The sequence below is a fragment of the Bos mutus genome, chromosome 26 (genome assembly GCF_027580195.1).
Source record: "Bos mutus isolate GX-2022 chromosome 26, NWIPB_WYAK_1.1, whole genome shotgun sequence".
Lineage (NCBI taxonomy): Eukaryota > Metazoa > Chordata > Mammalia > Artiodactyla > Bovidae > Bos > Bos mutus.
Window position 1 is genome coordinate 46,451,506 of NC_091642.1, and position 24,967 is coordinate 46,476,472.

The following is a 24,967-nucleotide window of genomic DNA, read 5'->3' on the forward strand; positions in this document are numbered from 1 at the left end:
TTGTATAATATCATGTATGAAACAAGTCGCCAGTCCAGGTTTGATGCACAATACTGGATGCTTGGGGCTGGTGCACTGGGACCCAGAGGGAGGGTATGGGGAGGGAGGAGGGTGGAGGGTTCAGGATGGGGAACACAGGTATACCTGTGGTGGATTCATTTTGATATTTGGCAAAACTAATACAATATTGTAAAGTTTAAAAATAAAATAAAATTTAAAGAAAAAAAATAGGTGCTTATTACACTAGTAAAATAGGATACCCACATGTTTTGTTACTGCCAGTTAAAAAGTTTCATTAAAACAAACAAACAAACAATAAAACTAAGAGTTTAAAAGCAGGACCAGAATTAACTTTCCTTTTGGGAAATTTCTCAGATTTGTCTAAAGAACAATATAAAAACACTTTAACGCATTGTTTCCTTTAGACTTTTAAGGCAAGTATGATTGCACATTACATTATAATATCTGGCAGAGTTTCATTTGATTACCATATTTTTAGAAATTTAATGTGAAAGAAAAATGCAAAACATTTAATCTCTAGATTGGTATTTATACTCCTTGTGATGACACTCAAAAAACTTTGGCAGCATTCTGAGTAGTTGGCAGGTTCTACAAAATATGCCAATTAAAGAGCAAAACATTACTCCACTGCATCATGTCACATTCTTCTAAAATATAAATATTGAACTTTCACCACATGCCACCATGCAGCACTGCTATGACAACATCTTTGTAGAGTTCCTAAGCTCCTTCAAAAAGTGGCATCTAATCAGCACAAGGAGAGGTAAAATATTACCGTGGATATAACTGTCTAGTTGGCAAAATAAGCTCTGTGTAGAATTATGTTGAAACAGCCATTTAGTAAAATTAATGCTTTAGTTCAGCTCAGCTTATATGAACTGGTGACAATGAGAAAATATAGATTAGTTTTCTATTACATTAACTTTTTGTCTCTTTAAAAAGCAAACTTTTTTTTCTTAGTATAGTACATTTAGAAAGCATATTTGTTCACAGAAAAACAGTTAAGGATAAACCATACTTCTACATGTGAAATGTACATTTTCTGGTATAGTAATAATATATAAACATATTTTTTCTTTTCTGAGGACATATATAGAACTTATTTCTAATTTATTTAAATGCATCGTAGTAATACGTTAACTTCACATGTTTTCAAGGTCAATAAGTATTGAATTTTAAAAAATAAACTATCAAACCTGTGTAATTTTAAAAACATTTCTAAAATTTAGAATAAACACTTAAATTTGTTTAAACAGAGGCCAGGAGTATTGTGGACATTTTTTGGCTGATTGCAAAAGATGTGAAAGATGTTTAAGAATTTAAAAAGTTTATACAGATTCTTCTAAGAAAGAAAAATATTTCTAATACAGAATAATAAAAATTAAATACACCAATACAGGTATTATGCATACTATAGAAATTTTCAAGATACATATAGGTTGAATTGCAATGAAAAGTCATTTTCCAATAAGCCACTTGCCATTGTTTTTTTAAAAAGACATCAATCTGATAAAATAAAAGTACAAATTAAACCCAGTGGAAGGTCTGTTGCAGAATCAATAGACAGAATGAGCTACAGAACATTCTCATATTTAGAAGAGCTTGCAATAGAAACCAAGACTCAAGAGATTTCCATTTTACTTTTACCTAATAGAGGAGTAATATCTTTAAAAATTCGTAAAGTTTAGAGAGACTAAGAGAGTGCTAATTTTTTGTTTTGATAAAGAAAATTATATTGCTGAAGGGCTAATATAAATTAAGAATTAGATGTTACTTATGGCAGACAGACTGAGTGAAAAGTCAGATTCTCCTCTGTTCTACACCTTTTGTTGGGTTCTCTGTTATCAAGAACTTTTTCAGTTTTCCCAGTAACTTCTTAAATCACCGTGCCTAATGATAGGCTATGGATCTTAATCCTAACCAGATTGTAGCAAATTGAAACTAACAGTGCAGAGTTTACCTTGTGGTTCACTTCTTTTGGAGGAATATACTAGGTAACAGTATATGTAATAGTTGAATCTACCTATTGACAAAGAAAAACTTTAGCCAGTATCTAGATGTATTCTTGGACTGATCCTGAATCAAGTGACTTCTCTGCAATCAAAACTAAACATTTCTATTCAATGAGTCTCTCGTAATATAATCCAAGTATTTCCAGGGAATGGTGTAAATTAAAGTCATACAGAGAAGAAATTAAAAGAGAACTGTTAGTGAATTTGCTTTGAGGCTTTCATTTAGTACTTCCACATATATCAAATCTAGGTTTGAAATGAGAAATTCCTGTTAGATTAGGTCACTTTGAAAAGAGAAATCTCACTCACCATTCCGACTCTCTTCATCAATGGCAACTATGGTGGCCGGTGGTCCTCCCCTAGCTAGTTTGCAATCTAAAGAGAAAACAAGACAAAGTAAGAAGTAGCTATTGCCGGGACATTCACCGTGAGATTAAATTCACACTATGGATTAACATTTAAAAAGAAATATCCTCTAATAAATTAATATACATCATTACTGTTAACAATTTTTTATTAAAAAAAAAAGTGTTCACACAGATTCCTTACCACATTGCAACAAAGTCACTTTATACACCATGAAATGGTTCAAATCATACTGAGAAAACACCAGCAGAGACCACTGGAGAGTAGAAGTCCTTCAGGACAGAGATAATGGGATGGTAATTTAACCCAAAGAAATAACATAAAGGGATGATTAACAAGGATAAATTGTAATTAAAGCTTCACAACAGAAACAAACATAATTGGACTTTAATTGTGATAAAGGGTCTAATTAAAAAGAGTGAATAGAATTTTAATAATATTCTAAAGAGAATGAAACAGAGACAGACAAGCAATGTTTGTGGGTTTTGAGATTTTATTTTTGTCGTCTTACCCTCATATTGCCAGTCTGGAGACAAAGGAATAGAGTCATCAATGGAAGCAGATCAGAACAATAAAAGAAAGAAAGGAAGAAAGCATATATGTGTATATTTAGTGAGGATTGAAAGATATAAATAGCATTGTACAATAACAGATATATCACACCTAATGATTTCTGGAAATGAAATATAAAATCCTTATTTTTATAATTCAAACACAGTATGAACAAGTTAACTTTATAATGTATGTCACTCACATCTTAAAAATTACAGATCAATTTGAATATACCATACAATACACCTATGTGTCCTATGAAAAGGTAAATAAAATTACATATCAATTGTCTATTATCTCTGTGTTGAATGAACCTTAAGAATATTGCCTTTCAATCAGTAGTGATTAATTTTTTATCTCAAGAACTGCTAATGCGTGGATAATGAACATATAAATAGTATCATGAACTATAATATCCACGATAATTAAAATGTGAAGGCTTTGCCTGGGAGATGTCAAAAGTATACTTCTGAGACATAAAGTGCTCTCTCAGGAGATACTTGGCCAGCCTGATAGGGTTGTGTCATGTGGTTAAATGTACATGGCGTGTTCCTATGACTGAAACATAAATTGGCTTAAGCCATCCAAGTAGGTGTGCTGTTTGGAAGATGATTTCAAGGCTTACTATTTATCTATTAAAATTCTGCCATTATGTACATGGGTGTGAATAATAAGGGCTTTGGCAAGCACTGTTGTATATTGTAAGATGTGTGTTCTCTCATGTAAAGCTTAAAATATATGAACTCTCCAGTTTTTCTCTCTTTGTCCTTGTCAATATTCAAGGAATTTGAGGGCACAGCAGTTTTAGATCTAAAATATCTCATTACACTCCATCCTTTCCTTTCTATACCCCCTGACATAGCACAGCTCCTCGCTATTTGCAATCTCTACTCTTGGAGTGGTTTCCTCATTAATCTCCTGGAAACTGTTCTCATCCTGTATTCATTTATTCATTTCATGAGAATAATTTTTCTGCACCCCAATCAAAGGTAAGTTAATGGCACTTCTCTGTACAAAAACACTTATGTTTCTTTTGGAGTGAAGAAAAATGTTTTAGAATATCATTCAGAGGGTGTCACAGTCTCAACATTGTTTACTTATTAAGCACTATGCCCTTCAGTCACCTTAGAGACCTTACTCTTGCTGGATTACATCTTGTATTATTAAGGCAGCTTTGTTACCTAAAGTCATTTCCGCCTCTACTGCCTGGCAAGTCTGTTATTCTTGATAAAATTAGGTTTCACCTATTCCACCAAAACTTTCTTTTACCCCAGTGAAATTTTAAATTTTCTTCCTGAGTTCTCATATCTGTTCATCTAGCTTTTTATTCATCTGTGCATACAAAAATTATTCAGTCAAATTGGTAGATAGCTTACTATGTGCTGAAGATGGGAATTAAAAATCAACAACTCCTTTCTTCACAGATCTCAGGTTGGGGAGATAAGTGGTCAGATAAAGGAAAGACTCATAAACAACCACAAAAGTATGGCACAATGTGGTCTATGGGAGTCAGTTGTTTAATATGATCATCAACAACACAAATAATTAAAATAGAGACATTGCCTGCTGTGAGTAGAAATGGGATACTCAAGAAGGCAGAGGCAATTTGTGAAAATAATAAATGAAACATGACCAGTTCTTGCAAGAAGCAACTCTTGGATTACGAAGCATGCCTTCCATTTGTATTTCAAAGAGTAGTTACTTTTCAATACTATTTTATTTCTTCCCACTCTCCTTTTTTTCCCTCTCTCTTTCTCCCTCTCCCTCCCTTACACACACACACACACACACACACACCACACAGTAGATCAGTGGTAAAGAATCTGCCTGCCAATGTAGGAGACACAGGTTCAATCCTTGGGGCAGGAAGACCCATGACGAAGGAAATGGTAACCCACTCCAGTATTCTTGCCTGGAGAATCCCATGGATGGAGGAGCATGGTGAGCCCAGTGTCACAAAAGAGTTGGATATGACTTAGCAATTAAACAACAATCTAAATGTACATATAATATTTATATATAGGGTTACTGCCTCAGTTAAAATCCTCATAGCTGCAAAGTAGAGAAAAAGTGTGGTGAATTTTCACATAAGTATTGGTAGGGGAATAGATATTTAATCAATAACTTTATAGGCAGGCAGGATAAAGGGAAATGAATGATGAAGAAACTTGGGTATACATATACAACAACCGCTCATCATTTGGTTACTATTATATTTATGAATAGACTTTTTCTGCTCAACTAAGTCAAGTATGATTGTCCATATTCCAGCCCTACCTACCTCCCTTACCCTTTTCACTCTTCTTGTTTCATTTGGTAGCCATAGCAAGCCAAATTTATGTTTGCTGTGACATCTGCTGAAATTCCCTTCCTCCTTTTCTTCCCCTGGTTAACTTTTATTTCTCTTCCAAGAACCTGGCAAGGCATCTTTCTAGAAAATCTTCCTTGTTGGTCTAAACTAAATGCCTATTCTCTGCATTCCTTCAACATACACTGTGTAAGCGTGCCAAGTCCTTTCAGTGGTGTCTGACTCTTTGTGAACCCATGGACTGTAGCCCTCCAAGCTTCTCTGTCCATGGGATTCTTCAGGTAAGAATACTGGAGGAGGTCGCCATGCCCGCCTCCAGGGGATCTTCCGAACCAGGGATCAAACCCACGTATCTTACATCTCTTGCATTAGCAGGTGGGTTCTTTACCACTAATGCTACCTGGGAAGCCCTCAGTATACACTGTGCTGTGCTTAGTTACTCAGTTGTGTTCAACTCTTCATAACCCCATGGACTGTAGCCCACTAGGCTCCTCTGTCCATGAGGATTCTCCAGGCAAGAATACTGGAATGGGCTCCCATGCCCTCCTCCAAGGGATCTTCCCAACCCAGGGGTAAAATCCAGGTCTCCCACATTGCAGGCAGATTCTTTACTGTTTGAGCCACCAGGGATGCTCAAGAATAATGGAGTGAGTAGCCTATCCCTTCTCCAGGGGATCTTCCCAACTGAGGAATCAAACTGGGGTCTCCTGCACTGCAGGTGGATTCTTTACTAGCTGAGCTACCAATATACACTGTAGTCCATTGGAAAAGTTACTTCAAAAAATATATTAGTGATTTTTTTCTAATGAGAGCTCCTTCAGACCAAGGCTGTGTCATATTTATCTTAGTAACCTCAGAATTCAACCAGAGTGGATCCTGAAGGAATGTTTGTTGAATTTTTCTGAACTACAATCAGCCCAGCTGCAATCTCTCATTGACCATCTCTCCAGGAGTGCACTCAGAAGTCTCTGTTCTCCTTATGTCCTTAGCAACAGAAACAGCCCAGGAGTAAAGGTGCAGGTACAATTCCTCCCAGTCAGACCCCTTTAAAGGATGACTTTCACTCAGCTTTATTCTTTTAGCAAGTTCCAAAACCCCACAATAAGATATTTTCATGCCCAAATAAATAAATTTTATTTATTCTGAATCAAAACAAAAGTGGTTAAAAAAATTTAGACTCACCACACTAATGTAGAGAGGTTAGTCAGATACATAAAAATAATCTATTAATAACATTGTTCACAACAGTGTTTGCTTTGAAATGATGTGCTCATGAAACTATAATTAGTTTTGAAATGCACAAAATATTTTTAATTGCAAGTATATTCAGAAAAAAAGTAAATTTGGATGAAACATTCAGGATGTATTAGGTATGCAAATATCCACGTGGAGATCAAAGTGAAAACTAGAAAGCAATTTGGGGGCTAGGTGATCCTGTTCTCTACGGTCTATGGATAATCTCTCTGCCACAGGAAAGACGGGTTAGCTGATGATGACTGTACCTTGGAAATGCACTTCTGTAATCTATTTAATTTCACCCTTGACTGTCCAGGTTAAATCACAAATTCATTGTTTTTCGTGCCTCAAATTGCTAACCTCTTGGGCCCCTACCTGATTCCCATATCCAATTTGTTGTAAAGTGCAGGATATGAATACAAATACCTGAATGCCCAGTGTGATTCATTTTTGCAAATTTGTCATCAAGCTAAAAATAAGCCATATTTTTTCTGTATGTTTTTAAATAATTTTATGCAACAGGTAGGATTTCAAACTTAAAAACTATTAGCAGATATGTAATGACTGGTTTCAAAGGTAGTAAACCTGTGATAAGCTATTCTTACTGCATCCAGAAGCTTAAGAGCATGTTACTCTGTAAAGAGAATATCCAGAATTGTCCAAGTATATACATTTATTACTAAGAAGTGTGAATAGCCAGGAAAATCCTATTTCCATCTTAGCCTATTCTCAAAACTTCTATTTAAAAAAATGGAGTATAATTGCTTTACAATGTTGTGTTAGATTCTTCTGTACAACAAAGGGAATTAGCTATATTTATACATATATCCCCTCCATCTTGGACCTCCCTTCCCCAACCTAATCCCACCTGTCCAGGTCATCACAGAGCCCTGAGTTGAGTTTTCTGTCATACAGAAGTTTCCCACTATCTGTCTATTTTACACATAGTGGTGAACATATATCAATCCTAATCTCTGACCATGACCATTCTCTATGTCTGTGCTTCTGATTCCTGCCCTGCAAATAGGCTCCTCAGTACCTCATTTTTAGATTCCACATATATGTATTAATATACAATATTTTTCTCCTTCTGACTTACTTCACTCTGAATGCAGTGTCTAGGTCCATCCACATCTCTACAGATGATCCAATTTTGTTCCTTTTGGTGGCTGTGTAATACTCCATTGCATATATGTGCCACATCATCTCTATTCATCCTTTGATGTATATTTAGGTTGTTTACATACCAGGCTATTGTAAATAGTGTTGCAATGAGCATTGGGATACATGTGTCTTTTTGAATTATGGTTTGCTTAGGGTATATATATACCCAATAGTGGAACTGATGAGTCGATTGTAGTTCTACTTTTAAAGAAAACTCCATACTGTTTTCCATAGTGGCTGTATCAATTTACTTTCCCATAAACAGTGGAAGAGGGTTCCCATTTCTCCACACCATTTCCAGTATTTATTGTTTTTTTGATGATGGCTACTCTGGCGAGTGTGAAATGATACCTCGTTTATTTTGATTTGCATTTCTCTAATAGTTAGTGATGTTGAGCATTTTTTTCATTATATGGGACTGGAATGCAAAAGTAGGAAGTCAATAGATACCTGGAGTAACAGCAAATGTGGCCCTGCTACAAAGCGAAGCAGGGCAAAGGCTAATGGAGTTTTGCCAAGAGAATGCACTGATCATAGCAAACTACCTCTTCCAACAACACAAGAGAAGACTCTACACGTGGACATCAATACCAATATCAGACTGATGATATTCTTTGCAGCTGAAGATGGAGAAGCTCTATGCACTCAGCAAAACAAAGATTAGGAGCTGACTGTGGCTCAGATCATGAACTCCTATTGACAAATTCAGATTTAAATTGAAGAAAGTAGGGAAAACCACTAGAAGATTGAGGTATGACCTAAATCAAATCCCTTACAGTGGAAAAGTAAAGTGAAAGTAAAGTTGCTTAATTGTGTCTGACTCTTTGTGACCCCATGGACTGTAGCCTACCAGGCTCCTCCATCCATGGAATTTTCCAGGCAAGAGTGCTGGAGTGGGTTCCATTACCTTCTCCAGGGGATCTTCCCAACCTGGGGATGGAACCTGGGTCTCTCACATTGCAGGCAGGTGTTTTACCATCTGAGCCACCATGACAAATAAATTCAAGGGATTAGATCTCATAGAGTGCCTGAACAACTATGGACAGAGGTCCATGACACTGTACAGGAGGCAGGGGTCAAGACTATTCCCAAGAAAAAGAAACACAACAAGGCAAAATGGTTATCTGAGGAGGCCTTAAAAATAGCTGAGAAAAGAAGAGAAGAGAAAGGAAAATTAGAAATGGAAAGATATACCCATTTCAATGCAGAGTTCCAAAAAAATAGCAAGGAGAGATAAGAAAGGCTTTCTCAGTGATCAATACAAACAAATAGAGAAAAACAATAGAATGGGAAAGATGAAATCTCTTCAAGAAAATTAGAGATACCAAGGGAACATTTCATGCAAAGATGGGCTCAATAAAGGACAGAAATGGTATGGACCTAATAGAAGCAGAAGATATTAAGAAGAGGTGGCAAGAATACACGGAAGAATTATACAAAAAATATCTTTATGACCCAGATAACCATGATGGTGTGATCCCTCACCTAGAGCCAGATATCTTGGAATGTGAAGTCAAGTGGGCCTTAGAAAACATCACTATGAACAAAGCTAGTAGAGGTGATGGACTTCCAGTTGAGCTATTTCAAATCCTAAAAGATGATGCTGTGAAAGTGCTGCACTCAATATGCCAGCAAATTTGGAAAACTCAGCAGTGGCCACAGGACAGGAAAAGGTCAGTTTTCATTCCAGTCCCCAAATAGGAAATGGCAAAGAATGCTCAAACTACTGCACAGTTGTACTCATCTCATACGCTGGAAAAGTAATGCTCAAAATTCTCCAACCCAGGCTTCAACCGTACGTGAACCTTGAACTTCCAGATGTCCAAACTATATTTAGAAAAGGCAGAGGAACCAGAGATCAAATTGCCAACATCTGTTGGATCATTGAAAAAGCAAGAATTCCAGAAAAACATCTACTTCTGATTTATTGACTATGCCAAATACTTTGACTGTGTGGATCACAATAAACTATGGAAAATTCTTCAAGAAATGGGAATACCAGACCATCTGACCTGCCGCCTGAAAAATCTGTTTACAGGTAAAGAAGCAACAGTTAGAACAGGACATGGAACAGCAGACTGTTTCCAAATCAGGAAAGAAGTAGGTCAAGGAGGTATATTGTCACTCTGCTTATATAAATTATATGCAGAGTACATCGTGAGAAATCCTGGACTGGATGAAGCCCAAGCTGGAATCATGATTGCCAGGAGAAATATCAATAACCTCTTATATGCAGATGACACCACCTTTACAGCAGAAAGAGAAGAGGAACGAAAGAGCCTCTTGATGAAAGTGAAAGAAGAGAGTGAAAATGTTGGCTTAAAGCTCAACATTCAGAAAACTAAGATCATGGCATCTGGTCCCATCACTTCATGGCAAACAGATGGAGAAACAGTGGAAACAGTGGCAGACTTTATTTTTGGGGGCTCCAAAATCACTGCAGATAGTAACTGCAGCCATGAAATTAAAAGATACTTGTTCCTTGGAAGGAAACTTATGACCAAACTTGACAGCATATTAAAAAACAGAGAAATTACTTTGCCAACAAAGGTCTGTCTAGTCAAGGCTATGGTTTTTACAGCAGTCATATATTGATGTGAGAGTTGGACTATAAAGAAAACTGAGTGCCAAAGAATTGATGCTTTGAACTGTGGTATTGAGAAGACTCTTGAGGGTCCTTTGGACTGCAAGGAGATCCAACCAGTCCATCCTAAAGGAGATCAGTCCTGAATATTCATTGGAAGGACTGACATTGAAGGTAAAACTCCAATACTTTGGCCACCTGATGCAAAGAACTAACTCATTGGAAAAGACCCTGATGATGGGAAAGATTGAACGTGGGAGGAGAAGCAGACGACAGAGGATGAGATGGTTGGATGGCATCACTGACTCAACGGCCACGAGTTTGAGTAAACTCCGGGAGTTGGTGATGGACAGGGAGTCCTGGCATGCTGCAGCCCACTGGGTCTCAAAGACTTGGACACGACTGAGCAACTGAACTGAACTGTTTTGATATTGAGCTGAGGTTTGTATTTTCATCTTGTTTACAATTTCCTTTTTCTGTAGACACTTTTTAGTTGTATTAGGCTCTACTTGTTTATTTTTATTTTCATTGCTGTAGAAGGTAGGTCAGAAAACATCTTGCTGTGATTTATATCAAAAAGTGTTTTTCCTATGGTTTCCTCTAAGAATTCAACAGTGTCCATGCTTACATTTGGGTCTTTAATCCATTTTGAGTTTGTTTTGGTTTATGGTGTTATATAGTCTTCCAAATTCGTTCTTTTACATGTAGCTGTCTAGTTTTCCCAGCACCATTTATTGGGAGAAATATTTGCAAATGAAGCAACTGAGAAACAATGCCTTTTAAATATAATTTCAAATATATTGGCTATTGTCATATGTTAACACGTCAGTTGCCATCAATATGTCCAATGGCTAGTATATTGTATTTCCTGCCCAGATTTCTCTCCTGAGGATGTGTCCTACTGCTCAGACAATATCTGTACTTGCAATTTCAAAAGTGCCCTAAATATAACATTCCAAAATGGAATTCTAGTTGCGACCCCCCAGCCCATACCTGGCCTTTTTCAGTATGTATAATTCTGGTGAATAGCACAATTTTGCACCAAGTTTCATAACACGGAAACTAGGATGTCACCTTTGAGCCTGCCTATCTTCCTTGCCTTTCTGTGTTGAATCCCTCAAAAAATCTTGAATTTAATTCCTACAGAAAACTTCTCATATCCACCTAAAGTTTTCAATCTCTGATGTCAATGTGATATTGCAGTCTCCTACTTAATGTAATAGGTTTCCTAAGGTTCACCCTACAGGCAATCTTGGCTCACTCTTTAATTTTCTATCTTTAACCACAGTGATCTTTTAACAGATTAAAATATGCTTACCTGTTAAAAATGTGCCATTGCTTTTATTTTACAACAAAATTTTCATGGCCTACTACCCCCTGTATAGTATGATTTTATATTGAAAATCAAAATATATGGCCTAAAAGATCCTGCATGATACAGCCTTCTCCTTCCTTTCCAATCTCATCTACTTCCATATTTTTGCATGCCCTCTACATTCCAGACAGAATTTTCTTCTCTTTAATCATGCTATGGTTTATCTTGAGCTACCTCAAGACCTTTCCAGATTACATTATTTCTTATTTCTAATCTTTACACTTAACCCATCCTTCACTTATATTTTCTTTAGATTTTAACTTAATGCTTCACTTTTCAAAGAAATCATTTCTAATCCCAGGTTGCCTGATATATACTGAGTTAACTCTGCCTTCTAATATCAATTTATCAATATTATCTGAGTTAATACTCAGTTAACTCTGCCTTCTAATACCTACTGACTCCTCACTGACAGAAAACTCAGAAATACCTAGATCTTGTTTTTGTTTCTGAGTTAGTGTTCCCAGGGCAAAGTTCTTGCCACATAAGATAGTTGACTCTAAGCAACTATTTCTTGAATGCATAAATGAAGAGCTTCAACCAAATTTGCAACAGCAATATTTAAAAAGCCTCCTATAAGTTAAGACTTTTACTTTTTAATATTTGAAATGTCATTCTCATACAAAAATAATTGGGAAAGAATGAGTAACAAGCTAGTTATTAAAAAACAGGACCCTTGATAATACCTCAGCAGAAACGTGAAGGTCGCAGAATGTGTCACCTGAAGATATGCCACTTTGGCATGTGGAATTGAGGGCAGTGAAGACCCAGCAAACTCAGGAAAAGCTTTTTTTAATTTATTTTTACTTTTCCATTAAGAGCCTAGAAGGGGTGTGTGTACAAGGAAGAGAGCTGTTACCAGAGATAAATTTTTCATTTCAGAGAGGTATGTACATGGCAGGACAACCATTTGTTAACCTTTTTTTTTTTTTTCCTCATCTTCCTGTGAGCTCCCTTCTTTCCCTTTGAAGCATCAGATCCTTATCCTTTTCTGGGCTCAAGATGATATTTAAGACTTAACTGCCTGGTTGTGTTTGAGTCTCATACTTGTGTATACTTGTGTATATAATTAAATTTGTTTTATACCTGTTAATTGTTTTATTATGGGGAGTTCTCAGCCAAGAACCTAGAAATCCCTATAATTTTTACTAAGCTGTTTCCTTACGAGTTCCCTATGATTATCAGTGAATTATTCTAGCACCTAGCATAGTATTTGACATAATCATTCAATATATTTTTTGAATTATGGAATATCCTCTTCCAAGGTAAATGAATAAAACAAATAACTAAATCATTACTATTCATCATTTCAAATATTTTGGGGATTGTTTAAATTGTTAAAGGAATTGATTCCTAGTTTAGTATACAGGTTAAGAACTCTTGAGAGTCCCTTAGACAGAAAGGAGATCAAACCAGTCAATGCTAAAGGAAATCAGTCCTGAATATTCATTGAAGGACAGATGCTGAAGCTCCAAAACTTTGGCCACCTGATGAGAAGAACTAACTAACTGGAAAAGACCTTGATGCTGGGGAAGATTGAAGGCAAATGGAGAAGGGGATGACAGAGGATGAAATGGTTGGATGGCATTCCTGCCTTAATGGACATGAGTTTCAGCCAGCTCTGGGAGTTAGTGATGGACAGGGAAGCCTGGAGTGGTGCAGTCCATGAGTCACAAAGAGCTGGACATGACTGAGTGACTGAACTGACTGATTACAAGTATAAATGAGATAATCTATGATAATTTTATTTTGTCTGGCAAGATGTACAGGCAAAATAAAAGCACCTAATTTTTACAGTATTTACTGTGGAATGTATTTGGAGAGTCATTGCTACTGGTCCCTTTTTTTTTTAATTTTATTTTATTTTTAAACTTTACAAATTGTATTAGTTTTGCCAAATATCAAAATGAATCCGCCACAGGTATACATGTGTTCCCCATCCTGAACCCTCCTCCCTCCTCCTTCCCCATACCATCCCTCTGGGTCGTCTCAGTGCACTAGCCCCAAGCATCCAAGTAGAGAATCCTTTGGGTATCTCCACATTTTCAGTGAGAGCTGATATTGTTACACTTGTGGTTGTGAAGTGCATTCTCATTAAGAATAAAAGCACTCACATGACTTGCCATTGAATATCTGTTGGAATGTTGAAACTCTTATTCCAGATGCCAATCTAAATACACTATACTGAACTGAATTTACTAGAGGCAAATAGAATCCTTGAACTCTAGGTTTAAGAAAGAAAAGTGCTTAGGGTCACAATAGTCTCAGGCTTTCACAATAGTCTGGAAATGCACTGGTGTCAAAATGATCAACAGAAAGATCAAGAAAGAGTTAAAGATTTTCTGAAACTTCTACCCTTCTCTATATTCCTGTGAATATCACTTTGCATATTCGGTCACCTGGTCTTTCTCATTTAGAAGCTTTTGTTTTTATGTGCGTGCATGCATGCACACACACACACACACACACACACACACTTTCTCTCTCTGAATCAGTTCCTTATTTCAAAGCAATTAGATCTCTCAATCAAAGGAGTACTGTGCTCTCTTGAAATTTCATGCTGTACAAACATTTTACTTTCAATTTGCTTGTCACAAGCAGCAGAAGAGGAGGGACTATTCTCATTTTTTTTATGTTGATCCTCAGAATATTCATTTTCAGGTAAACACACATAGTGAAATTTTAATACAAAAACTTCTTCTTTTACATTTTGACTCTCATCCAAAAGAAAAAGAATGTGATCATGACATTTGTAATATCAGTAGAACCATACACTAATTTGTATTGTCTAAAATTGAAGTTAGATCATGACTAAAGCAAAATGAATTTAGTAAACCACAGGACATTGCAAGTAAGTCTGATTCCAGAATGAGACATTAGCATTAATATATTTCAAATTTTACCATAAAGGGAGGAAGGTATATTTTATGATGCCTTTAGTGCCATCATTAATTGGATTATATAATTTGTTTATGATGTTCCAACAATATGGTCTAGTAAAGCTCACTAAAGTCACTAATAATTATTGCTCTGCATCCCTTGCTTTCATTAGCATGATTTATCACATAGGCCATGGCACCCTGAGTCTCTACATTATTTTTCAAATATTACTATTTATTTCATATTATTCTATTTGATAAATCAACAACAGTAGATTTGTATATGACATTTCATGAGAGAAACCCATCTCCATTCTTAAGAAGTTAATAGATCTAAGCAATAAAAAGAAAGATAAATCAAAGACTACAGGAAGAAGGCAGAACAGGAACAGAATTTCTAGTCAAAGTCTGATCAGAAAACCAAGCAATATTTTAAGTTATTTTTGTTACTGGGAATATTACTATAATTCATTATTTTATAATTTCATTTAAATTCATAGTCAAATATGTTAGTATTTGTACCCAGATGTAATTTTCTTACTTAATTCACAATGCATGAGTTAGAAGCATTTTGAGTTTCTTTTTTGTTTTCATTGATGGTGATAGTTTTCTCTTGTCTAAACTTCCATCTCAGGATTATAACTACAATCGAGGAGTTTGAGATGGTCAAATACTTCTTGGTCCAATTTAAACTGACAAACTCTCTGTAGCTCAGTTGCATTAGCTGTAAAACTGAAATTATTGTATGAAATAGTAATTGGCATATGAAAGTGCCTTATAAGTTATTGTTAGGTAAATTGTATTCTAACCAAATGAGCTAATCACATATAAAGCTTGAATACCTCTAAATTTTAAATGCAGTGACTTTTACATATTTTTAACTAATTAAATAGTAGTTTCTTACCTTTTACAACATTCAAAGGAAAGCTATATTTTATTAGCAGATCAAAATAGGCTTCAGATATGTTACTGTTTTTGGTGTGCATTTAATATACTGAAATAGTGACAGTTCATTTCATTATATGACCACAGATTGCTGAAGGTTACATAGTTATAACTGAATCATGCAAAAGATCTCAATTCTAAAATTATCAGAGGAATGCCTATAACTAAAATTAAAAAAATACATCTTTTGAAAATATAAAGTAGATTGTGTCCCTCTTCTAAAAGCTGTTTGTAAGACCTTGCTTTCTATTACTTTAAAATCTTCCTAAAAGGCTTTTTCCATTGGTTAGCTTGTTTTACCATATTATTCAATTTGTCCTTACTATTTGTAATTAGCATACAAAGAAGAAAGGGAGGGATAAGGGTTTGTGTCAGTGAGAAAAGCTAAATTATACAAAAAAATTTATGAAAAGCAGTTAAATAATTTACATGCATATTTCTGAAAGTAATTTATTTTCTAATTACTCTTAATGGGGTAACTCAGAGGAAATTCTCAATCACAATTTTTATTAAGAAGCTCAATGAGGTCAAAAGCTAAAAGCTGCAGAATTATCACTGTTTAAAACTACATTCTTCAGAGTTTTTAAATAATTCTTTGTAAACAGTCTGCTTTGCCTATTTAAACAAATTCTTTGCTGTAATCCAATTATGAGTATCTAAGCTGTCAGTTTTAAAAAAGCAAACTGTATGGATTAAATCATAAGGAAAATGTTAAGCATTTTATTACTCATAATCTTAAAAACCATATCTGTGTAAACATCACGTCTGTTTTCTTAAATCTTTTCCCAATCCTACTAAGATTTTATTGATATATATGTAAGTTTAAGGTATGCAATGTAAAGACTTAATACACACACACATATATACATATATATATAAGTAATTACCACCATAAGGTTAGTTAACACTGCCATACTCTTGTATAATTACTTTCTTGTGTATGGTGATAACATTTAAGATCTACTCTTTAAGCAATTTTCAGTTCAGTTCAGTTCATTCTCTCAGTCGTGTTCGACTCTTTGCGACCCCATGATTCGCAGCACGCTGGGCCTCCCTGTCCATCACCAACTCCCGGAGTTCACTCAGACTCACGTCCATCGAGTCAGTGATGCCATCCAGCCATCTCATCCTCTGGCGTCCCCTTCTCCTCCTGCCCCCAATCCCTCCCAGCATCAGGGTCTTTTCCAATGAGTCAACTCTTCGCATCAGGTGGCCAAAGTACTGGATTTTCAGCTTTAGCCTCATTCCTTCCAGAGAACACCCAGGGCTGATCTCCTTCAGAATAGACTGGTTGGATCTCCTTGCAGTCCAAGAGACTCTCAAGAGTCTTCTCCAACACCACAAAAGCATCCATTCTTTGGCACTCAGCTTTCTTCACAGTCCAACTCTCACATCCATACATGACCACAGGAAAAACCATAGCCTTGACCAGATGGACCTTTGTTGGCAAAGCAATGTCTCTGCTTTTCAATATGCTGTCTAAGTTGGTCATAACTTTTCTTTAAAGGAGTAAGCATCTTTTAATTTCATGGCTGCAGTCACCATCAGCAGTGATTTTGGAGCTCAAAAAAATAAAGTCTGACACTGTTTCCACTGTTTCCCCATCTATTTGCCATGAAGTGTTGGGACCAGATGCCATGATCTCTGTTTTCTGAATGTTGAGTTTTAAGCCAACTTTTTCACTCTCCTCTTTGAGTTTCATCAAGAGGCTTTTTAGTTCCTCTTCACTTTCTACCATAAGGGTGGTATCATCTGCATATTTGAGGTTATTGATATTTCTCCACACAGAACAGTTTTCTATATGATATTCAAAAAAAGGCGTGATGCTACAAATAGTAGAAAGCAACCTTAGAATTTCTGTTACATTAAGAGCATCTTTTTATACCTTTCCTCAAATTAGTTTACCTGGATATAATAATAGACTTCTTAATTCAGCTGTTAGATTTTTACTCCCATAAACTTTGGTAATATTCCTATTATCCTGAGATCATTTTTAAAAATTCCAGTTATCATAGTCAGTTCAGTTCAGTTCAGTCGCTCAGTCGTGTCCAACTCTTTGTGATCCCATACAAGAATCAGAAAAAGAGATAAGCATAGTCCATTATATTCCAAACTGTCTATACACTAATGCTCATAAACTTGACACTTAAAGAAAGCTTTAGATAGTCACTCAGAATCAAAACTACTTTGCTTTTCTACACTATTATTATAAAATTTGTTTTCCTTTTTCCTAATCCAAAATGGATTATAAAATATTAATAAAGTAGAGAATGTATGGGGGAAAAGATACATGACTAAAGAAATGCACAAGTTCAGTTGGAGAGGAAGAGCAGTGTGAGTAAAAATTATTGACAGTAAGTTCAAGAGCCTACCAAACATAGTTGTTTAGAGCAAATGGTGTCCTTCTTTACCAAAACAGCTCTATCATGGCTTTTATAAAACATTGTGCTAATCAACAATGTTAATAATGTTAACTCAGCACCATACTATTTTATGCAAAATATTTAAATAATAGAAAATTATAAAATACATAATTTGGAAAGATTCGCATCCATGTGACATAATAAAAACAAACACTAACTAAAATGAAGATTTTTTTTTTCTGTCAAATTGTTAAGAATTTTATTAAGTGGATAATAACAGGATTCAGTTAGAAAGTAAGAAAACATAAATTAATAGGTGATTTTGGTGGGGCTATAAATTGTGTGTTTGTGTTTATGAAAGGAAAAAATGAAAAGCAATTTGGCAAGAATTATAAGAAAATTCCTTTTGACAGAAGTATTTTACTTTGGGGATATACTAATACAGAAATAATCAGACAAGTACACATTGCTACTAAAAGTACATATACCACTAAGACATTATACAATTTTGTTAAACTATTAGTACTTAAGCATAGTCCACAAACATGGCAGGTATTGTAGACTGGTCCACCCACTCCAACTCCTTTTTTAGCATTTTTTTTTTAAAATGCCACAGAGGCTGTGAAGCTTAAAACTGCCTTCCCAGACTCATTTGCAGAATGGCTTTTCTCATAACCTGCTAAACAGTGCACATTCTCATGACATTTGAAAATAAGAAAGGACTGAGAGAGTCAAAGGGAACAAAGGACTGAGTTAGCAAAAGCACAGTACAAGAAGTTTGTAATCCTTTGGGGTCAACTGTGGTACATAAATCAGTGGCAGACTCCGGTTATCCTAGGTGCTATATGGTTAGTGTGCCACTGAGGTTTCACTAGGAAGTTCAGTAATAGTTGAGTGTTTCTCTTGCTTTCTTGATCTTGCATTTGAGTTCTGATCATTCTAAGTCACTTGATTGTTGTTGTTCAGTCAGTAAGTTGTGTCCAACTCTTTGTGACACTAGGGACTATAGCCCGCCAGGCTCTCCTGTTCTCCACTATCTCCTGGAGTTTGCTAAAATTCATGTCTATTGGATCAGTGATTCAATCAAACCATATCATCCTCTGCTGCCCCCTTCTCCTATTGCCTTTGGTCTTTCCCAGATCAGGGTCTTTTCCAATGAGTTGGCTCTTTGGATCAGGTGGCCAAAATATTGGAGCTTCAACATCAGTCTTTCCAATAAAATCTATGGTTGATTTCCTTCAGGATTGACTGATTTGATATCCTTGCAATCTGAAGGATTTTCAAAAGTCTTCTCCAGCACCACAATTCAAAGCAACAATTTGTCAGTGCTCAACTTTCATTATGATCCAACTCTCACATCCATAAATGATTGCTGGAAAAACCATAACTTTGACTTTTGTCAAAGAAAAGTAATGTGGATCTTTCTCAGCAAAGTAATGTCTCTGATTTTTAATATACTGTCTAAGTTTGCCATAGCTTTCCTTCCAAGGAGCAAGTGTCTTTTAATTTTATGACTACAGTCATCATCTTCAGTGATTTTGGAGCCCAAGAAAATAAAATTTGCAACTGCTTTCACATTTTACCCTTCTATTTGCCATGAATTGATAGGACTAGATCACCCTGCTTATTTAACTCATATGCAGAGTACATCATGCAAAATGCTGGATTGGATGAAGTACAAGTTGGAATCAAGATTGCCAGGAGAAATATCAATAACCTCAGATATGCAGATGATACCACCCTTATGGCAGAAAGTGAAGAAAAACTAAAAAGCCTCTTGATAAGAGTGAAAGAGGAGAGTGAAAAAGCTGGCTTAAAACTCAATATTCAAAAAACTAAGATCATGGCATCTGTTCCCATCACCCCATGGCAAATAGATGGAGAAACAATGGACACAGTGACAGACTTTATTTTCTTGGGCTCCAAAATCACTGCAGATGGTGACTGCAGCCATGAATTTAAAAGATGCTTGCTCCTTGGAAGAAGAGCTATGAACAACCTAGACGGTACATTAAAAAGCAAAGACATTATTTTTACAACAATGGTCTGTCTAGTCAAAGCTGTGGTTTTTCTAGTAGTCATGTATGCATATGAGATTTGGACCATAAATAAAGCTGAGTGCTGACCAATTGATGCTTTTGAACTGTGGTGTTGGAGAAGACTTGAGAGTCCCTTGGACTGCAAGATAAAACCAGTCAATCCTAAAGGAAATCAGTCCTGAATATTCATTGGGAGCACTGATGATGAAGGTGAAACTCCAATACTTTGGCCACCTGATGCAAAGAACTGACTCATTGGAAAAGACCCTGAGGCTGAGAAAGATTGAAGGTAGGAGGAGAAGAGAACAAGAGAGGATGAGATGGTTGGATGGCATCACCAACTCAATGGACATGAGTTTGAGCAAGCTCCAGGAGTTGGTTATGGACTGGGAAGCCCGGCATGCTGCAGTCCATGGGGTTGCAGAGTAGGACATGACTGAGTGACTGAACTGAACTGAACTGATAGGATCAGATGCCATGATATTAGTTTTCTGAATGTTGAAATTCAAGACAGCTATTTCAGTCTCCTCTTTCACCCTTATCAGGAGGTTCTTTGGTTCTTTGATTTCTGTCATTAGAGTGACATCATCTGCATATCTGAGATTGTTGATGTTTTTCCAGGCAATCTTGATTCCAGCTTGTGATTCATCCAGCTCAGCATTTTGCATGATGTACTCTGCATAGAGAGTGAGACTAAATCAAACAAGAGTCTGCGCCAGACCTGCCTTTGACTGTCTTCTGTAGAAGCACTTGTCAGCAGTGTCTGATGCAGGGATAGGGGTTCTGGCTGCAGCAGACCTGGGATGTGCTGCATGTGGCATAAGTCCTCTTGAAGAAGTTGGCCATTAGCTCCACTACTGAGCTGCTGAGCAGATGGCCCACAAACTGCAGAACAATTATACCAAAGAAGTTCTCGTACTGTTGCAAAGGTTCTAGGGCCCACAACAGATTTCCCAAACTGGGGATCCAGCTAAGGGACTGAGCAACCCCAGGGAATTTGACTTTGAAGGCCAGTGGGATTTGATTACAAACTTTCACAGCCTGGATAAACAACAGACTCTTCGTGGGCAAAACAAAACCTTGCATGCACCAGGACCCAGGAGAAAGAAAGAGAGACCTCACAAGAGCATGAGTTAGACTTCCCCGTGAGTGTCTGAAGTCTCTGGCAGAAGTGTGGGTCAACAGTGCCTACAGTGGGGTCAGGGGCACTGACTAAAATAGTCCTGGGAGCCATGGCATGATGGAATAAATCCTTTTCAAGGAAGTCACCCTTACTGTCATTACCCCTACCATAGCTTGACCTCAGGCCAAACTACAGCTCCACCCATCAGCAGAAAATTGGATTAGAGATTTACTGAGTATGGCCTTGACCACCAGAGCAAGACTCAGTATTCCACACAGCCAGTCCCTCCCATCAGGAAGTTTCCACAAGCATCTTATCCTCATCTATCAGAGGATAGACAGAATGAAAAGCACAGTTTATGAAAATTAAACAAACTGATGACATGGATCACAGCCTTGCCTATCTCAATGAAACTGTGAGCCATGCCGTGTAGGGCCATTCAAGATGGACGGGTCATGGTGGAGAGTTCTGACAAAACATGGTGCACTGGAGAAGGGAATGACAAACCACTTCAGCATTCCTTCCTTGAGAACCCCATGAAGAGCATGAAAAGGCAAAAGATATAACACTAAAAGATGAACTCCCTAGGTCAATAGGAGCACAATATGCTACTGGAGGAAAGCAGAGAAATAGCTCCAGAAGGAATGAAGAGGCTGGACTAAATCAGAAACAACACCCAGTTTTGAATGTGTCTGGTGGTGAAACTAAAGTCTGATGCTATAAATAACAATATTTCATAGGAACCTGGAATGTCAGGTCCATGAATTAAGGTAAATTGGAAGTGGTCAAACAGGAGATGGCAAGAGTGAACATCAACATTTTAGGAGTCAGTGAACTAAAATGGACTGGAATGGGTGAATTTAATTCAGATGACCATTATATCTACTACTGCAGGCAAGAATCCCTTACAAGAAAAGCCTTAATGGTCAACAAAAGAGTCCAAAATGCAGCACTTGGGTGCAATCTTAAAGATGACAGAAAGATCTCTGTTCATTTTCAAGGCAAACCATTCATGAGTATATCATGCGAAATGCCAAAATGCCTAAATGCCAGGTTGGATGAAGCACAACCTGAAATCAAGATTGCCAGGAGAAATAACAGTAACCTCAGATATGCAGATGACACCATTCTTATGGCAGAAAGCAAAGAGGAACTATAGAGCCTCTTGATGAAGGTGAAAGAGGAGAGTGAAAAAGTTGGCTTAAAACTCAACATTCAAAAAACTAAGATCATGGCATCCAGTCCCACACTCCATGGCAAATAGATGGAGAAACAATGGAAACAGTGACAGACTTTATTTTCTTGGATTCCAAAATCACTGCAGATGGTGACTGCAGCCATGAAATTAAAAGACACTTGCTCCTTGAAAGAAAGCTATGACCAACCTAGGAGGATATTAATAAGCAGAGACATTATTTTGCCAACAACGGTCTATCTAGTCAAAGCTATGGTTTTTCCAGTAGCATGTATGGGTGTAAGCCTTGGATCATAAAGAAGGCTGAGCAGAGAAGAATTGATGTCATGTTGGAGAAAACTCTTGAGAGTCCCTTGGACTGCCAGGAAATCAAACCAATCAATCCTAAAGGAAATCAATCATTAATTTTCACTGGAAGTGTTGATGCTGAAGCTTCAATACTTTGGCCAGCTGATGCATAGGGCTGATTCATTAGAAAAGACCCTGATGCTAGGAAAGATTGAAGGCAGGCAGAGAAGGGGATGGCAGAGTACAAGATAGTTGGATGGCATAACTCACTCAATGGACATGAATTTGAGCAAGCTCCAGGAGATGGTGAAGAATAGGGAAGCCTGTCATGCTGCAGTCCATGGGGTCACAAAGAGTTGGACATGACTGAGTAGTTGAATAACAACTCTGCATAGAAGTTAAATAAGCAGGGTGACAGTATACAGCCTTGCCGTACTTCTCTCTCAATTTTGAACATGCCAGTTGTTTCATATAAAGTTCTAACTATTGCTTCTTATCCTGCAAATAGGTTTCTCAGGAGACAGATAAGATGGTCTGGTATTCCCATCTCTATAAGAATTTTCCACAGTTTGTTGTGATCTACACAGTTAAAGGCTTTACTGTAGTCAATGGAGCAGAAGTAGATGTTTTTCTGGAATTTCCTTGCCTTCTACACAATCCACTGAATGGCAATTGATCTCTGACTACTCTGCCTCTTCAAAGCCCAGCTTGTACGTCTGGAAGCTCTCGTTTCACATATTGTTGAAATCACTTAATACATGCCAGTAAATCAAGTTCAGATGAAAGTGGCTGTGTAGATTTCAATAAAATCTATCAATTTGAAATTAGGCATCAAATATATATATGTATATATATACATATTGTTTAGGAAATTATGATATCTTGAGCAATGATCATAAGAAGTTAAAATAAAAAACAGGTTTTAGAGCTGTATGTAATTTTTTGAGTACATATAAATAGTCAATATGATAAGCTAATATATGACCATTTTAATTATTGTTAATAGTGCTTTCTCATTCTTAAAATTTCTAAATTTGTTCATGTGTTGCTTTTGTCATAAGAAAACATTCATAAATACAATTTGGAAAGTAAGATAAGGAACTTCACTTATCTAGAAGAACAGGATATATCACAAAAATTCTAAATAGAGTAAATAATCTTATAAATATCATAAAATGAAGAATACTTTAATGTGGTAAAATCTGTTATATTAGAACACATTTAAATTTAAAATTGCTTAAGGCATGAAAGATGCCTTCTTGTCACTTTGCCACTCTGACGTACTCTGGAAGCTGCCATTTCACCTGCTACAAGACTGACAGTCTTTCATTAATGCTTCCTTTAACTCAAAATCATCCTCATCAGTTCAAGTTTTGAAATTTGGCACATGACATTGATGGCAACATGACAAATAGTATTTAACAATTTGTGATCAGTTAGGGAACCAAGCTAGTGTCCCCCACTCCAAGAAGGTTGTCGTGATGTAGAAAGAACGCCATTTAAGTAAGGGCTTCCCAGGTGGCACTCTGGTAAAGAATTTGCCTGCCAATGCAGGAAAACACTGGTTCAATCCCTGGGTAGGAAGATCCCTTGGAATAGGAAATGGCAACCCACTCCAGTATTCTTGCCTGGGAAGTTCCATGGACAGAGTAGCCTAGCAGGCTACAGTACATGGGGTCACAAAGAGTCAGACATGACTGAGAACACACCCTGACCCAATAAGACATCCATAGGCAGGAGATTCACATTCAGATCAAAGGCAAGTACAAGGCAGGGAAGAGCCATCATCGATTCAATGCATGTTGGCATCCACTCTGTTCAAAACACTTCAACGCTCCTTCCTTTGCTTCTACTCTATTTCCTTCTATTTATTGTGTAGTGAGATATGCACATTGTGAACAGTGAGCTAGTAATATTTTAGAAAGAGAAAGTAAAATTGTTGAGCATGCAGTTTAACATGACATTTAACACTACCTAATGTTTCTCAAGCAAAATGTTTTATTTACACAGGAAACAATCTTGCCATCTATCTTCTGTCTCTATTCTTTTTGTTTACTATTTTGGTTTTCCTTTTAAAAAAAATGTATCATAAATCAGACACACAATAAAGGGTATGTAATATATTTTTTGGAATTTAAAAGTCAATAGTGTTATAATAAAATGAATATTTATGTCTCCACCACCCACAATAAGAAATAAAATATTACTCAGTTCAACTCAGTTCAGTTCAGTCGCTCAGTCATGTGTGACATTGCGATCCCATGAATCATAGCACGCCAGGCCTCCCTGTTCATCACCAACTCCCAGAGTTCACTCAAACTCATGTCCATCGAGTTGGTGATGCCATCCAGCCATCTCATCCTCTGTCATCCCTTCTCCTCCTGCCCCCAGTCCCTCCCAGCATCAGAGTCTTTTCAATGAGTCAACTTTTCTCATGAGGTGGCCAAATTATTGGAGTTTCAGCTTCAGCATCAGTCCTTCCAGTGAACACCCAGGACTGATTTCCTTTAGGATGGA

At 36.7% G+C, this 24,967-nt stretch overlaps 1 protein-coding gene across 1 annotated transcript in view; it reads right to left on the reverse strand.

The window, feature by feature from the left end:
• The window catches only part of PCDH15 (protocadherin related 15), a 1,047,422-nt gene that overhangs the window by 710,867 nt on the left and 311,588 nt on the right, over window positions 1-24,967 (reverse strand). Inside the window, exon 3 of the mRNA XM_070363570.1 lies at window positions 2,343-2,408. Coding sequence (XP_070219671.1) covers window positions 2,343-2,408 — 66 coding nt within the window. The remainder of the gene's footprint in view (window positions 1-2,342; window positions 2,409-24,967) is intronic.